This window comes from Condylura cristata, unplaced genomic scaffold (assembly GCF_000260355.1).
Source record: "Condylura cristata isolate star-nosed mole 26May11 unplaced genomic scaffold, ConCri1.0 scaffold00025, whole genome shotgun sequence".
Lineage (NCBI taxonomy): Eukaryota > Metazoa > Chordata > Mammalia > Eulipotyphla > Talpidae > Condylura > Condylura cristata.
This window is the reverse complement of record NW_004567126.1, coordinates 22,250,153-22,267,991: the sequence shown is the minus strand read 5'-3', so window position 1 is coordinate 22,267,991 and position 17,839 is coordinate 22,250,153. Positions and strand designations below refer to the sequence as shown.

The 17,839-nt window shown below is 43.9% G+C and overlaps 1 protein-coding gene across 18 annotated transcripts in view; it reads right to left on the bottom strand.

The window, feature by feature from the left end:
• CADM1 (cell adhesion molecule 1) overlaps nucleotides 1–17,839 on the bottom strand; it is a 323,968-nt gene that overhangs the window by 43,068 nt on the left and 263,061 nt on the right. For all 18 annotated transcript variants that reach the window (XM_004689242.1, XM_004689241.2, XM_012729565.1 and 15 more), the window contains exons 6-7: nucleotides 7,467–7,566; nucleotides 4,127–4,299 (exon numbers count right to left, since the gene is read on the bottom strand). In XM_004689242.1, the coding sequence (XP_004689299.1) occupies nucleotides 4,127–4,299; nucleotides 7,467–7,566 (273 nt within the window). The remainder of the gene's footprint in view (nucleotides 1–4,126; nucleotides 4,300–7,466; nucleotides 7,567–17,839) is intronic.

Below are 17,839 nucleotides of genomic sequence, written 5' to 3'. Positions count from 1 at the left end.
ACTTTTACAGATGGGGGCGGGGAGGGAAAGGCGCTGCTCTATTTAAAGGGCTCCTATCTGCCAAGGATGAGTGTGCCTTGCTCCCTTGCTCTCTCTGACTGTTAACTTCATTATTCTCCATCAATACACCCCAGCAGGAAGTAAAACCACTTCTATCCTTGTAATAAATACAAAGAAGAGAGAATGTCACCACTAAATATCAAGTTCCAGGCATGGGAGATTTTACTGAGATTTTATTTTGAAAAGTCAATAAATTTTACAACTTATAAATATTAATGAGTGAGTTGCCTTTGCTCCTATTAAAAGTTTGACCTAAGCGGACGATAATAACAAAACTGAAAGAATGTCCCCCAGCTTGTAAACAAGAGGACTAAATATAACCAAGGCTTGACCCTCCAAGCCAGGAATTCAACAGGGGATCCTCTTGTCAGATATTTCATATATTGTGTATTCTTCTATCATCTCAAAAATTATTTGGGGGAAAGAAAAGGGCAAATATAAAAGAGGGAAAAAATTCTAAGCCCAAATGATCAAACTGAATTTGTTAAATTGTCAGCAAGACTTTGAACTAAGCAATCATTCTTCTATAATAGAGCATGAGACGATTTGAAGGCTTTGATTTTAAATTTTATCTAAAGCACGTCAACTTTTTTTTTCCCTGACACATCTGGTGTCCTTTTATCTCCAAGTGAGCTCTCAGATTGTCTAATTAATACATCAAAACTTTAATTATATACTGCACCTCGGCTGGGTTCAGTGTGACTCCCTGAAAGTTTACGACAATATTATCTTGGGGCTGGTGGGAAGGTCTGCTTAAAACAATTGCTTCCATTTGATCAATAATCCCACAAACAGCTCCTCTCAGACAAACACAAGGTAGGGATTTGAGAGGGAAGAAGGAACAGCAAATTGTTCTGTTTTACAAGAGATACTGCTCATTTAGGTTGGAAATATGACAGTTTAAAATATTGTTTAAAACAGCCTCACGTGTGAATCCCAAAAAAGGAATTCATTAAAAAAAAAAAAAAGAAAGAAAAGAAAAACCACTCCTTTTCTAAGAAGTGGAAATGATTCCATTAGTAATTTCAAGCTCCCTTTTTAGAAGAACAGGACGAGAAACACTTGATCTTGGGCAGACTGTTCTGCCTTGCTCCTTGGACACTTTCTTAAGGGGAGCACTGGCAGCGGGACATTTCGTGACCCAGCAGATCTCTGGCACATCTTCCTGCTCAGGTGCAGATGCACATACGCACCAGGTGTGCTGAGCCTGAAGTCGAGCATCACATCCACTCTGCTCCCTCCACTGCCTGACTCAGCCGTGACCACAAGGCGCCTGTCACCCAGCATGGGGCAGCTCACGTGGCTTTCTGTTCTGGCTCAATTATAGTGTTGATCACTGAACAGGAACACCTGTACTTGGGAGGACCCCCCCCCCCCCGACCTACTATCCTGTAAGTTCTGCACCTAGCTCTAAAGTCTTGGCACAGAATGTGGGATGTTCATAATACATTCTAAGTGGGGCTGAAGGTGACCTGAACCGCAGGGTGGAGCTGGCTAACGAGGGCACAGACTTCAGAGAAACATCGTGGGTGTTCCACATTTTCACACTTTGTGAAGATGACACTTTTCCTTCTTTCCATCATAATGGGGGTAGCTACTGTCCTTCACATCTAGCTCAAGTGATCTGAATGACTGATTCCGTGACCTCAATGCTTAAGTCATTTCTCACAATGAGAGTGATGTGAGGCCACTATTTAAGAGGATTTGGAGCTAATGGGTTGTGTTGGTACATGGAGGCTAAACACACACACACACACACACACACACACACACACACACACACATACAACACAGGAATCAAGCACTAACCAGCTAGATTCTCCAAACAGAGCAGTGATCCCCAGATAATTAAGTACCAAACGTTGAGAAGAAAATCTACTCACTCACCATCTCCTCAAATGGATGGAGAACATGAGCAATACCTCACCTACTGTCATGACAAGTGCTGCTGCTGGGCACAGGTGAAGGGAGAGAGATGATATATTTAGATGCAGCAAAGTCCTGGGTAAGGCCAAGAGTGCTGTCTTGGGCAGGTGACAGGCACATGTAGTTGTGCTTCGAGAAAGAAGTAGCTCTGATGCTTGGCTTTCAATAATGCACTCTGGCCCTGAGAGATAATTCTCAAAGAACAATCTCATGTAGGAGGGAACTGTTCTACTGGGAAGCAGGGAGAATACATGGAACTACCAAGAGAGAGTTTGCTGTGGACTTGAGAGCTGTATGGAGACCGTGAGACATGCGTAGTGACCCGACGAACGTGGAAAGGTATGGGACCTTTTTGAGCTGTAAAATGGGATGATGATATTGCTTGCCTCATGGTGTTATCGTAGAGATGAGAGATCATGCATGAAAAACAGTCATGCTAGAGCATGGCACACAGTGAAACTTGGTGCATGCCAGCCATCAGCTCCAGTCTTAAATGTTTTCACTGTGTCTGTCTGTAAACCTACAATGTTTCTCATTTTGAGATGTAGGATATGTCAAAACTGTGTTTCTAGATTACTTAATCTTCTGAATCAAGGGATCATGTAGTGGAACGGTGGACATTGGTTACTTCTTTTTTAAAGTTCATAGTTTGTAAAAAATGCTGGATGAAAGTCTGTAAACCTGGGTCAGAGCAATGCAGGGAGGGGCATCTATGAGGGTGAGTCCCCGTCCCCTAAAGAGAGCCAAAGGGAAGAATGTAGAAGCCAAAGGAAGGGACTTTGCCTCCACCCCTCACACCACCAGATGGAATGGCCCAGGAGTAGTGGGGGCCCTAAGGATACCCACTGGAAATGGGGTCAAACTCCCTCCTCCCCATAGGTGAGCCATTCTCACCTCTGTCTCCTTAACTACTGGGGAGAACCAATGGTGTTTGTTATATGTAAACCACAGACATCATGGGAGTGTAATGTAAACATATCTCGGAAGCCTACAAGTAAGATGATAAGATACACTCCTTGAATTTTGCTGAGGAACAATTAGTGTAACCTAAACCTTAGAGGTACAGGCGAAGGACCCTATTTTCACTTCACCTTCACGTTGTTATGGGATAAAGCATGTCATCAGAAAGACTGCTACTCTTATTTTCTTCATAAAGAAAGTGACTAGGTTCTAAAGACCTTAGAGTAGAAACACCTCACATGTGTGTATATGTATGTATTCACATACATTTATAGTTGGATTAGCTATACTGCTTAATATGAAGAAAGAAATGTACTCATATTCCTACACTTATAATACACTGGCATTTTCAAGTCTATGGTTATTCATTCTGTATCAGGTTAGCTCAGAACTATGCTTCCTGGCAGAAAAATAAGCAAGAGATTTCAACTGGACAGAAAAGAACCAATTTGTCATTGCGGACTAGAGGCATGTAGGGCCTCCTTACCTAAACAGAGGCTACTCACCGTATTCAAAATTGACAGTAAGATTTAAATGGGAGAGACATTTAAGATGTTTTGCTATAGTAGATGCTCAATAAACATTTGATAGCGATTGAAACTCATGGTAAGCATGCTTCCATTATCCTGTAAGAAAGATGTTAAGTAAACAAACAAAAGAAAAACCAGCTTTGTCTAAAGCAGTAGTTACAGATAGGTTATGTAACTCTCAAGGACCTTATCTTTTTTTCCAAGTATTTACTGGCTTGCCACATCTTCTGGAAGGCAACAGCTTCATGCTGAAAATAGAATATTTCTGCTCATCACAGCAGAAGAAAGCCTAACCCAGGTATCACTGGAAAATACCACTGGGAATAAGCTTTCTGAGCTGAAAAGCCATTAATTGGTAAGGTTGAATTTCACAGTCATTATTTCCAACATAATCTCCATAGCTCGTGCCTGAGGACACTGCTCTCCTACTCAGCATGACCAGAGACTGTGATCTAGTGGGAAATCCCCATGATGAGAGGGAGACAAGAAAAGTCGCTGCCCCCTCAGGTGGAGACGCTGGGGTCCCCCTCAGGCCAGGCGTCTTTAAGTTCTGGAAGGAAACAAACTGGTGCTTGGTTTTCAACTTGACCAAAGAGCGGCAGCTACAAGTAAATGCATCTAGCGGGAGAGGGTTTTGTCTTCTCACGTACCGTATACATACAGCATATAATCCGAGTGGGCTTTCCCCACTATGTTTGAAGCTTCACAGCGGTATGTACCATTATCTGTTTTGTTCAGGTTATTGATGAACAGATTGGGCCCGGACAGTACAGCATGCTGAGGCATTTCATCATCGACTCTCACCCAAGTTACCATCACAGGCCTGCAAGAGAAAGGGGAGAAAGACAGGTTGCGTTACTTCCTCCCAAGATGTCTGCATTACACATCTCACCCATGCATTAAATGCACCACATGCAGGGTGACACCATGAAAAAGGACCTATTGGAGATACTTAAAGTCACAGGATTACCACCGTGAAGTCTCCATAAAATCTATTTGGAGTATCATTTTTTTTTTTTAAAGAAACCAACAAAAAACATTATCAGGTGTTGAGAAACTTTCAACAGACCACAAGCAGGAGTCTCATTACTTCCAATTCATCTTCAACAAATCAGCAAATAAACCCATATGCCCTATTTTGATGCCCTGCTGAGTGGTTTCACACCAATTCAGACAGGACAGAGCTCACCCATTGTTAATCATCTCATTAATTAGAGGAAAAAATCAAACTCTTGGCTAGTGATACAAGCATTCATCTGATGGTTACTAACCCACCAAGACACTTGCTTAGATGCCACTTGTGATATTTAAATGCATTTGGAGTTTTATAGAAGGGGATGGACCTTTACAGCTGAACAGTGTTTCTTTTGGCCTCTTTAGTTTGAAAAAAAAAAAAAAAAGCCTCTTCTCATTCCTGACAGATGCGACCACCTCATCTCCCCTTAACTCTGACTAATGACCTGACTCCCCTACCCCTAATAAAGGAGCCAGGCCACCCCCAGCTGCCCCCCTCTGCCAAATCTACCAGCTCTTTGGAGCCCTTTGGAAAAACATCTCTTGAAGAGCCGCCCTCTGCGTGCCTCCTGCTGCGTGTACCTGCGGGCTCCCAGGTTTGTGACTGGGGAGCATCCCCACCTGCCAGGGTCCTGTGGCACTTGCTCATCAGTGACAAGTTTGTTTTAGAGGTTTCAGCTCCACATGTGTATCCACCAGGAAAAAACGAACTTCACGAGAGACTCCAGAGCCAAACACACACGCATGTGCACACGTGTGCTCACACACATGCATGTGCACACATGTGCTCACACATTCTTCACAACTTCTTCCCAAGTCACTGAGTCTAAAACATTCGCAAGACGGCTGCTCCCTCCACCTCCTGTGGGCTGGAGGCACATCCAGGATGCGCCTGAAAACTTGCATGTTCGAGTGAAGGGCCAGGGAAGCCGTTTCCCCCAGTTCCCATCGCTGCGGCTAGGGGCAGCGAGATGTCAGAAGCCCCAGGCCTGAGGGTGAGCTGACACTCAAGTGAGCCCTGTCAAGCGGCATTACAATTTTCAAATGGGATGTGAAGTTACAATTTTTCTTTAATTACACATGGGTTTGTCATCACAACCCAGTAAATTATTTAAAAATTAGGACCGCATATGTCCTCCTTGCAGGCAGTGGCAAATGGGTCTGCCTGGCAATCAGACCGAATGTCCTGCTGCTTGACAGCTGAAACAGTCAGTGGGGGTAAGCGCTGAGAATATTCACAACATTTAATGGCAAGTTAAATTACCATTTTTATTGTATGCAATTTCTTGAGAAAATAAATAGGTAATATGCTGGAAGGGATAGCGGCGGCGTAACGGGCGTCTGCTCACACAGCCATATATACCCGCTCCTATTTGAGAGGAACAAACAAATACCCTCTCTGGCATAAATGTCCTGAAGGAAACATGTAATTTACTGTCCCCGCGGCACATTCAATTGAACACAGTACCTTCTTCAGGGGGAAAAACACAGAAACAAAATATAGGTTAGCAAGCCATATACTGTAAATGTGGTTAATGCGGCTGAATATAGGTATTGCAAGTGGCAAGAGGCTTGTAAAAATCTTTTTTTCCCCCTCCATTAGATTGTTTTGGAGGTGAGGTAAGCCGCTAACTAGAGAATAAGTCAAACGGCTTACGAAAGCAAGCTCTGGGCCGTCTGCAGTGTTCAAAGGAGGGAAAAGCGGCTGAAGGGAAGACTGAAGCGCTTGAACCGGGGGGCTGTGGGGCCAGCTGCGCCCACCAAGGCCACCCCTACTTCCAAAAGGTCATCTCTAAAACGCAAGGGGTGTGTTCGAGCCCACGGACAGGTGAGTACGACAGGGGAGGGCTGAGAGCCATCCCACAGCTGCGGCCAGGCTCCCGCCTGTCTGCCCTCACCCGAGAGGCCACCGCCCGGCTGCGTGGCAGGCTTCTTTCCAGAGATTCTGGGCAGTCTGCGGAAGATGCTCTGAGCGCCTTCCAGGGAAGCTGTGCTTTTGATGCTGGCCAGCAAAACTTGGGGAGGGGAAAAAACAGCACGGGAACAGTAGAGGGAGCTCACGCTGCTCCAAGGTGGGAGCGGGAGCTCCCAACAGTGACCTCGCTCCATTCTGGAACTTCATGGGTTGTTTTCTCCAGAAACAGTTACCATCTTCACTCCATTAGAAAGACGGAAGACTCCCTCTGCTCTCCTAATGAAGCTGAGTGCTATCAACGCCCTGCCACCACGTAGCTATTTTGTGGTATTTATGATACATGTAGTTTCTCCAATTCACTATCATTCCCTTAGCAGGGGCAAGTGGGGTAGGTAGCCTTTTCATGCACTTCAGTGCAATAAAAATGTAAGTTGGTTTTCTTCTCTTATGCAATTCTCTTACGCAATCTGTGTATATGTGCGTGCGCGCGTGTGTGTATAAACAAAATGTTTGTTGAGAATAAAACATACATTCCTTGAGAAGTTTCTCAAGCATTCCTTACTAACAGGAATGTTTCCAGGAGTCAAGACTGACACTTTTCTTTGAAGGAAGGGGAAGCAAAATTAAAGGCGGGTCTATTCATTTGCCTGTAGCTGGGCCTGAAGACGGCAGCTCCACTGAAGCCTGCAAACCTCCTTCCCAGCAGCCAGACATTAACACGAAGGTAGCAGACATCACTAGATTGTGGGCACACTAAAAGTTTATTAGGATTATTTTGTGTGTGAGAGAAAGAAAATAGTTCTGACAATCATGCTGATGATAATAAAATAGAATTAGCTGAGATTTCAATCTTAGCTGGCATTTCATTTTTCTCCCACTCCTGGCCATTAAGAACCACAGATATTTATTCCCCTTCTCACGGCATTCTTTTCTTTCCTGAAAAAATCCTCCACCCCGTACAGCAGGAGACAGGTGACAGGCCAGTGCGTGGTGAATGCACATCTCTGTGTTGTGACATTTACTGTTTGTGACCCTTTGCCAACTCGGCCTTCAGCACTTACTGGGGCTTCCCGATGGCTTCACATGTTAACTCAAGCGCGTCCCCTTCCCGGGTTAGGCCTTGTACAGGATAAGTCATCTGAATATGCACTTGAGGCTTATCTGTGTGACGACAACACAAAGTATAATGTTTAGCAAATGGGATCATCAAGCAACATCAGACCAGCACGCGACCACAAACCCCACACCACCACCACCGCCTCTCCCGTCCTCAAGCCGCCACTAACATCCTTCTAATTAGTTAGTAATCCTGGCATTTGCTCAAATTAAATTGACTAATAACTCTAAGGAGTGAATTGTGAATAGATAAGAAATTCATAAGCCACTGTGCCACATCAAACATTTCCTGTGAAATACATTTCGTTACATTGAAGTTTATCTCCAAACTCACTCAAGCTAAAGGAAACTCATTTGCCTTCATGCTGAGGTGAAGCCACAGAGATTTGGGGTGCTCAGAATTGATACATTTTATCATATATCACATATTCCTATGTGACAATTTGCTGTGACACTGCATATTAATAAGTTTCCTGCTCCCAGACGCTTGTTTTCAAATGAGGAAAGCAAAACTTCGGAATTCTGCCTGAATGGCTTGAAGAAGAATTAGGAGGTCCGGGTGTCCCCTAAGGCAACTGTGACGTCTCAGCGTAAACATACAGGAAGGAAGGATGGATGGGGGCAGGCGTCATCTGGGGTGCTGGGGCCAGCCCAGTTTTGGGAAGGGGACACTTGACAGAGAATGGAATAGCTCGCCCCAGGTCATAGAGAGAGCCCCAATCAGAGGCTGCTCACCAACAAACGTTGGGAGGGATTTCTGGATAAAAACCACATTTCCCATGACCAATCCGTAATTAAAGACAACGAAGATTCCCAAGCTTCCTAACGCGATGAAGTGCTTAGCTCAGTGAGGAGGGATAGTCCTATTTCCAAGAGCTACTTCAAAACTGTATTTCAGCATTTGTAGGGGGGATAGGTAGGAGATGAATGATGAGGATTGCCGGGAGTGGGGACGTGGAGAAGGCGGGCATGAATTTAGATACAAAGACATACACATTTACAAAAAAAAAAAAAAAAGAATAGTTTGAACTAACAAACTATTAATCCCTAAATTTTTTTTGATTTTTTTTTTCCCATTTAAATCTATGTCTCTCTTCATGTGTATTTTTGGCCATATGCCCAAGAGTAGTAAGTGTGACAGGGCAAGACATCGGTTGGCTGAAAGGTCAAAACAATTTCCATACTTCACTTTTCCGGACATGCACACGGCCTAAGCAACAGGCTCTGGCTGGCTCACTGACATGCATCTACGGGCTCAGGGTGACAACAGAAATATGGCAGCCCGGCCGGTCTCCACCTGTGCACAGCTAAGTAAGCTGCGTTAGGGAGCCCTCTCCAGGGATGGCTGCTTTCCAGACACATTTTTATCATCTTGCTCCCATCACAGATCTATCTCATATGCCTCTGAGAGCCATGTGGCCTTTTAAGGGCTCCTCCCTGCGTACCAGCATGCAGTGCGCACTGACTATCAGGAATGCTATCTGGGCAGTGAAGTCACTTGCCAGAGACCATAAGTTAATAGCCCGGCAAGCTCCAGCTGACCCTTGCGAGTAACACACTTCTATTTCTGGACTTGTTGGCAAAGGAAATGTTTTAAGCACGAATGGTGTAGAGGTTTCCAGACACTGATAACTAGGTTGGGAGGATAGTCTGAAAAGAGGTGGGTGTGCTCATGAAGGGCAAACTGATGACCTCGAATGAGCATGGGCTGCCGGGTGGACACAGGAGCTTCTCTCCTGGGCATCCTCCTTGGAAAACTCTAGACCACTGTAGGCTAACTGGGTGACCTGGGTGGTCACTCTCACACACACACACACACACACACACACACACACACACACACACCTGGCTAGTTGGTGAAGTTTATTTTTTATTATTTTTTAAAAATTTATTTATGCATACAGAACTGGGGTACAGGCCAGAGGTGCAGGGGTGGTGACAGGATTCACCAGAGACAGAGTGGGGAGCAGAACAGGCAGACAGGTAAAGTACACTACTGAGGGGAGCAGCGGGCAGGTCAGGAGAGGTCTGCTGTGCCATATGGTCACCTCCGGGGATGGGGATCGAACTCATGCTGAAGTGACTTTAGCTTCTCAGTGCTGTGCTTTAACCCGCTGCACCACCAGGGAGGGCCCGGTGAAGTTTATTTTTAAAAAGGCACAAAAATAATAACAGGAGCTTATGCCACTGAAATCACAGACACTCAAAGATCTGCTCTGTTAAATAGTTCATACTCAGAAACAGCAGCGCTTTTGGTGTTCCTGGTTAGGGAATCTCAGTCCTTCTTACCACTGATTCATCTTGGGGGAAGCTAAATTTAAAACCCAGAATTTGGGCTGAAATGTAACATTTGCTTATAGGTTAATCTCTGATCCACCGAAAGGCTACATTTTGCATGCACTGCTGACTTCAACCCATTAACTAAGGAGAAGCAGAATTGCTGGCCTTGGTGGAAGTTTTTTTTACCTTTGTGTAATTTACAAGCAGAGGAGAAGGACTATTTTTCTGTATGGTGCACTGAGGGTTTTATAGGCTCAACTTCCATTAATAATAAAGAAAATGCTGAAAATCTATCCACCCTGCCTTTTCAGTCCCAGTGAGCTTGTTTTAAAGGCTTCTTTATGTTCCTAACGGCTATTTACAGCTGTCAATTACTCACATAAATTAGGAAGAACAAGCTAAGGACTTGCTATACCTGGAACTTAGGTTAAAAAAAAAAATACACACTAAGCCAAAGAAAATACACATTCAATTTGGATAACTGATTTTCCCAATTTACTCTTAAGCTTTCTGAAGAAACATTTACTTATGGGGACAGCTACCACAGGTACCCTAATGCTGACTCAAAAGGTAAACATTAAATTTGCTTGTATTATAGAGAAAAATGTCCTCCTCTGTGGGCATCTGCGATGTTTATGTACTTACTATGTGATTGTGGGCAGCTCAGCCCCTGCCAGCCTAGGAACCAACAGAGGGTCTGTGTGCCAATTTCCTCCTAGAGGTAAAGAAAACTTAAAAACAAATTCTACCCCCCTTCTTTGCCCTGGAAGAAGAACACGAGCATTCTCAACGGGTGGAATAGAAACCCTGCAATGTCGCTTGGCTTCTCTAGAATTCAGGGATGTTAAGTTTTCCCAGGAAGATCCTGAATATGTCAAAATACTGAACAATCCAGATGGCTGATTGAATAGCCCAGAGCTCATCATTTATATTTTAATTATGTTCATAAATCAAACATTATAACTCACCAAATCTTTCCTGAAACAGAACCAGACTCCAAGATTTATTTGTAAGTAATGAGGTAAGGCCCAGTACATTTTCTGGGTGATCACTTTATGCCTCGGTTGGTGTCGTGAGGCGCAAGGCTAAAAGCCAGATGACACTTCCCACCCAATGCAATAACTGTCCAGAAATGTATGGCTTAATGTCATTATAAAATGGAACCACTGGATAAAAATAAGAAAAACGGTTAGGACCGAGCAATTATGGCACATTACGGTTATAGAGATGGCATTGCCAACAGTCAATCAATTAAGTCGAGGGAGCCTGAGGTTTTCGTAATACACGGCGACGTTTATAGTCCCATAAAAGACAACTAGCAAGACTGCTATCAACAGACAAAACTCATTCATTAGTCAAAGTTGCACAGAGGGTTAACTACTAGGAGGTTTTTGGTCACACTGCAGTAGCAACGATTAAAAAAATAATATGAGGCAGACATTCTGACTGGATGAGACTTTCTTCAAATGCACTTTATATATGTGTGTTTGTGTGTGTGTATATACACACATATACACATACATGTGTGTGTATGTGTGTATATATGTCTATATGCGTGTGTGTATATATTATATATATATTGTGTGTGTGTGTGTACACACACACACATATAAAAAATGAGGTTGGAATGGCGGAATGGCTTGCTGGCAGATTACAATTGATTTCATGCCAGTCTGACCTTGCACCACATTCGATGATCTACTCGGGAGACTCAAGACTCTGTAACCTGCACGTTCCTATGTAAATAAAAAGCCACAGTCTCCTCTCTAAACCACAACATGTATCTTAAACCTTTTTTATTAAGAAAAGATACTCTGCAGGTTTCTGTTTGCCTAGGATGCCACCCTCCCTGTGTAGCAGAGCACAGGCAGTCAGGAAGGAGGCTGATACGCCCGCAGGACTCCTACCAGCCCAGGAGCTCTTGATGGTCTCCGTGAGGATTTTAAATCAGGGAATATGGGCATCAGTTGTTGTTTGATACACCGGCTGCAAGCAGGAGGGCTGGGTGGCCAATCTGTCCCTGAACAGCATTTGGGACCCGGGCTCTTATGCTTCTAATTTAGATTTCATCCGACAGTGTAACAGCGGCTAGGCTGAGGCTGCAGGCCTGTGGGCCACACGACCCCATGTCAGAGCTGGGAGAACTCAGGGGTCCGGCTGTGTCAGATGGCCAGGACTGGGCTTGGGTCTGTGCATGCTGGTGCGGCAGCAGCGACTGAAGACTGTCAGTCAGAGGATTACGCCCGTTTGGAGGTGCACACAAAGCAAAGATTAACCTGAGATACGGTGAGTATTAGGGATGGTTTAAGCTCAAAGCAAGAATCCACCCCCACCACATGCCTGCCCTAAATGGTTGGGGGAGGACAGTGTTGCACCATGGAGGCAATGCCTAGCAACACTAGGTGGCCAGGCCTGGCGAGAGAAGCACAGACAGCTCTTGGGGACTTAACAGGAACATCTTGCAATACAGTGGCGTTCTATCATAATACATTCGTGGATGATTTCTGCTGCCTTTATGTTGTCTGTTTGCAGGGTGAGGGACCTCATGCTGTCACATCTGTTGTGTGAGTCCCATCACTTAACCTGCACTTCTAGAGGAGGGCTGAACATGATGATGAGCAGGAGGAGTCAAAGCTGGAGGGGCCACCTGACCACAGAATGTGATTTCCTCCTGTTGGAACGTGCCAGTATTCTCTGAATACAGAAATTACCGCTGACCCAACAGAAGCCAATTTTACTCCATGGGATGGCAGCAGAAAGTTACCTTTCTAGTACTTCTGAAGTGGGGTGCACCTTTACTCACAGAGTATCCCTCCAGACCTTGGAGAATTTTTCAAATTTTGAAAGGAACTCTGGGCAAGAAAATCCATTTAGCGATTTTCTGCGCAAGAACATTAGCTCTGCAGCAAGACAAGTTCTGTATTTTTCTATCCTGGGTGCCTAGAACAGCAAGCCAGTGGCCGGCATGCAGGAGGCATTCAAGTTATAGTTAGTGCATGCATGAATGCATGAATGAATGCATGCAAGAAAGTGCAGAAATATAGGGGCACGGACTTCTACTCACAGCTCTGTTACTGAGTATAAAATAAAATCAGGCCACGAATCCATCTTATCCTTGTCAAAGATAAACTAGGCACATCAAAATCATCAAGTGGTGATTTGCACATAGATGGATTCCCCCCAGCAACACGGAACTCAGGGAAGGCCTGCTCCACCCACAGGACCGGGGGACAGGTTTTCTCAGAGAACATCAGAAGCACAGCAAAGGGAAAGATTTGGGCTGGGGCTGCCTGGGGCTGGTTCTCAAGTTTCACTTCCAGCTCCGGAGCATGCTGGCTCTGCTTCAGGTTTCTTGCTGAGTTAGGTCATTACCAGGTACCTCAGCAAGCTCAGTCTATGGGCTCTTTGTTGAAAGATGGCAACAGTTTTGGTGCAGTCTAAGTGTTCTGGGTTACATAGCTCTGTTTCATTACATATTTATTTGTTTCACATGTCTGGTGCCTCTCCAAGGTGGTATTCTATAAAGGTTGGTGTTTGACCTTTCTTTTTTCTATTTGTCGATGCCAGCTTCACAACCATTTAACCTTCCACAGAATCAGGTTTGACCTCGACTTAAAAACCATTAAGTGAAGCGGGCACAGGAGAGGCCCTGCCCACAGCCTCCGAGACAGGTCTGTGCCAAATACATCTCGTCAGGTGGCCAGGTGTGGGAAGGTCCTTAAGAGGCTTCTCTCTGGGGGCTGAGAGGGAGCCTCAGATGCCATGTGACCACCTTAAGGGTCAGTCAAGTCTTGCCCATAAAGCACTTGGCTCCCATTTGCTGGCGATACTTTGAATAGGGTCCCTCGGCCTCCCGCCCTTGGCCACTGCCCGAGCACCCACAGAGCTAATCATCTCAGGGACGCAGGCCAGGCGGCCGCAGTTCGGTGTCACACAAGAGACAGCACGTTAAAGTATGAGCTTCAATCAGGGGGTCCAGGGGGCCTCCACACCTTGCTTATTTCTCATGAGGAAGGGTAAATACAGAAATAACTTCCTTGAAACTCAATTCATAAAAAAAAAAGAGAGAGGAGAGTGGGAGGAAGAGCATATTCTGTTAAAACAAGACTCGAGAAACAGGCAAGTCTGAAGACGTGGGTTATTATGCTTTGAAGAATGTGGCCTCGGGAACAGCAGTGATGGGAGCTGCTGGGGGGGGTGGGGAAATGCATGTCTTACCCTCCAATCCACACAGGAGAGATTTTCCAATTTCCAGGTTTTTCTCCCTCCTTCACTGCAGGGCACTATCGATACCAGAGAAACATTTATTTTGGCACAGATGAAGAACAGGTTTTGATCATCTCCTCAATAACCAATTTTCCCCCATTGAGGGAATAAAACAAAAAAGGGCCTGCCCTTTCTGGACCTCAGGTGAAAGGGAGTATGGATTTACAAAATACCTGGCTCTATCAAGTCAATAAAACTCATTTTGACAATGATGCCCCATTCATGATTAACTGTCAGATGATAATCAGAGCAGGGAAAGCATTTAAACACCTTCCTCTAGAGTCTTTGTTTTCATTCTCTTTCAAAACTCATCTCTTAAATTTCTCCCCTCCCCACTACCTTTTTTTTTTTTTTTTATCAGTATGCACACACAGCAAGCCCTCACAAAATAAGGACTTTTGCAACACATTTTAAAGAGCCAGGCTGTGATGGGGGAAAGTAAAAGACACACAGCAGTAATTCTGGAGCTTCAGATTCACCTCAGTCCAGAGGAAGGCTCTCCCTCTGCACAGCAATCTGAATTCCACACTGAGGGTCGCAGCTTTTCTTTGAATTCCCAGCTTATGTCGCTACGTGTTGCCACCTTGATGCTATTTAGACAGTTTCCTTTTAATGCTCAGACAGTGAACTGTTCTCATTTAAACAGGCTTTTATTTGACAAGAGTATGTTCCCTTAGATCTGAAGCGCCACTAACCACGCGCCAATTGTATCACCTTCTACTATAATCAACCACGTTGAAAATTTGGGCAACTCATGGATATTTGCAGGAGAAAAATGCACGGGAAAGAATTTGGGGTCACATAGCTCAGAACATGAAAAAGCAAAACTGTTCGCTGCCTAACATCTAAGGAAAGAGAGCTTTGAATGGCAGCTCGCGAGTATAATTATTTTCTGTTTTAAACATTTAACTGCATGTGGCTGCTGTATTCTTGCTGAGTACCAGAATGAAAGCTAGAAAACCAAGAGCCGACTGCATGTTCTCCGTTCCCAGCAACGTTCCTATGAGAAAACCTTATTAATGAGCTTGCAAACGAGCACCCAACAGGGAAATGTCACAAACAAGAGCGGCTAATGCCCCAGAAAATCAAATAACTGAACACTTGGCTGATTGTGGTCCCTTTCATATTTATGGCAAAAAAGGGGGGCTTTAATTCACTAATTCTGAAGGGGTCAACACCTTGCTGAACAAAACAACTCATTTATTTATGTTCAGAAATCTCCAGATGATAAATTACATTGAAGTTAATCACTTCAATGCGTACTACACAATTAATATCTGTACTCACCAAAACAAACAAACAAACAACAACAACAAAAAACCTTAAGGATTATTAAAAGTATGACAGCATCCACATCTGGCTGATTTTTCACATAATTGGTTGTAACAATTTCTCTTCGTACCACAAATAAGGGTACTAACAAACACTGCAAAATTCCGTGTTCAGTTAATTAGGACTTAAGTCCACAAGACAAAAGCAATTCTGAGTGGTAGCTTAAGCCTTGTCTTGCAAGCCAAGTGGCTGTGCTCCATTTCAGGCTATACCTCTTCCTTGTTCCGGTCATCCTTGTAAAGTATGATATTTAATGGCTTAAGGTGTAGTTTTCATTTCCTTTTCTAAAAATACTGCTTTTTAAGAAGACAGAGCTTCTATGAAATTCCGATCCATTATCTCTCATTTAACTCACTTCATATCCTGATTAATATCCATTTGTCTCAGAGAAGGTAGAGAGAGGCTTCCATAAGCCTCATGGCACACAACAGGTCAGGGTTGGAGCAAGTGAGTATACTTAATACTAAACCCATCAGGTTAGATTTGCCTCTAAGGTAGGTTTATTGAAGCAGAGTAGAGCAATTCTTCATCTAAGCTCCTTGGTTGAGTTTAGGATTCCCTGGTGATAAGCTATGTGGATCACGAAGAGTCTAAGAAATCTTTTGAGGGGACAAAGGACATGAAAAATAACAGCTGTATATGTATTGCAGTGTTCATTAGATACAATAGACATAGCAAGTGAAATTAATTCTACAGAATATTTTCCATAGGTCTAGGCTAGGTAAAAGCAATAAATCGACACAAAGGACAATTCTCAATGAGGTAAGAATACAGATGACCTGTAGATGTGGTAAAACATGGGGGACTATGACCCTCAAATAACACAAGTTAGGAAAATGCTGTAGGGAAAATGGTCTCCTTAAATTGCAGGCAAAGGGGGGAGAAATGCGATTTTGTTTGTCTTTCCCAGGTCTAGAGCTAGAGAAAGAGTCTTAAAGACTCTTTCAAGAAGGCTAAGAAATAAATACTGACTACCAGAGTTTGAACCAGTTAAATAATAAGGGGCTAATGCTACCTCTCACAGGGTATCCTAGAGCTCTACCCCCATGAAGACTGGCTACTGCATCTCATACATTCAAGTATCTCTTTTCTGAAGACCATCAGCTCAGGTGCTTTGAGAGAGGCAGAGAAAGGACTTCTGGGAGTGCGGTGGGGGGACAGGCTGAACCACCACCAACACTTTTGGCTGGAGACAAATTAATCTGTAGCACTCTGTGACTGAGGGTCTTCAGCCTCTGAGGCATGAGGCACTAGACAGAGGGCTGCTGGTATTCAAGGAGGATAAAGGTGGCAGGAAATGATGGAGAGGATTCCAGTCATGTTTGAAGAAGGAATTCCTGGCTGACTCGCCAAGTTCTTGGTGGTGCTCAAGGAAGGGAAGGTAGCGAACTAGCAGGTGACTCACTGAGCAAACAGTACCTTCGTTATGGTGCCAAACCAGACTCTAAATTCCCATTTGGACGAACACAACACTTTGTGATTCTCAACCTTTTCTACAAAAAGAGTTCTTTCCTTTCATCCATTCCAAGAACAGGAGTATCAAGGATAAAATGTGTGGCTTATGTCAAATAAAAGAATAAAAGAATAGCCTCCCATAAAAAAGGTGTCATGTTGGAGTTTAAAATGATCAGTAGACGAATCTTCATTTTTCGGAGTCAGCTGCCTGGAGTTAAGCATTAGCAGGACATCCCTAGACTGATGTCAAATAAACTCAGGCATGGGGCTGGAGGAAGGGTAGGAGGGATAGTGCCTGCAGGAGTTTGCATTTGGGAGCAAATGGAATTTTGTAGGTGGGTGAGGTTTTATTCTATTTAGAAGCTACTCTAGGAAACTACTAAAAAAGTTTAGGGGTGGGAAATGGGTGAATATCTACTCAGGTCTCACAAAGGAGCTAATGTATTATTAAAGCTAATGGGCCCCTACAAGGGAAGTTAATGGATATTAAGTTTGCTTAAATGAATTACATATTAACCAAGTCACAAGAAATCTACTATCTGCCAATTTAGATAATATCTGATCATTTCTGTTTTCCCATTATAGGGACATTACACCACAATAGTTTTAGTGATATGAAAATTATAAGCATGATGCCCATAATGAAGCTACATAATGAAGTAGGGGAAATGAATTAACAAGAAAAACCTGCATTATGTAATGTTAAATTGAGCCCAGCTCACACAGTAAAGGGAGGGGTGGGATGTGATGGTCTCTTAAAACCCACTTTCTACACTTGATTGTTGCTAAATTCCTGGGAGCCATCAAAAGCAACTTATCTTACCCCCTATTTTGCTCTGGCAATTTAAACAAACACCAAAAGGTCGCAGTGAAATGTGTCTCCCCAAAGACAAATACACTTCCACACCCCTGGAACATATGGATGTGACCTGACTTGGGAAAGGGTCTTTGCAGATGTATTAAGGGTCTTGAAAAGAGACTATTT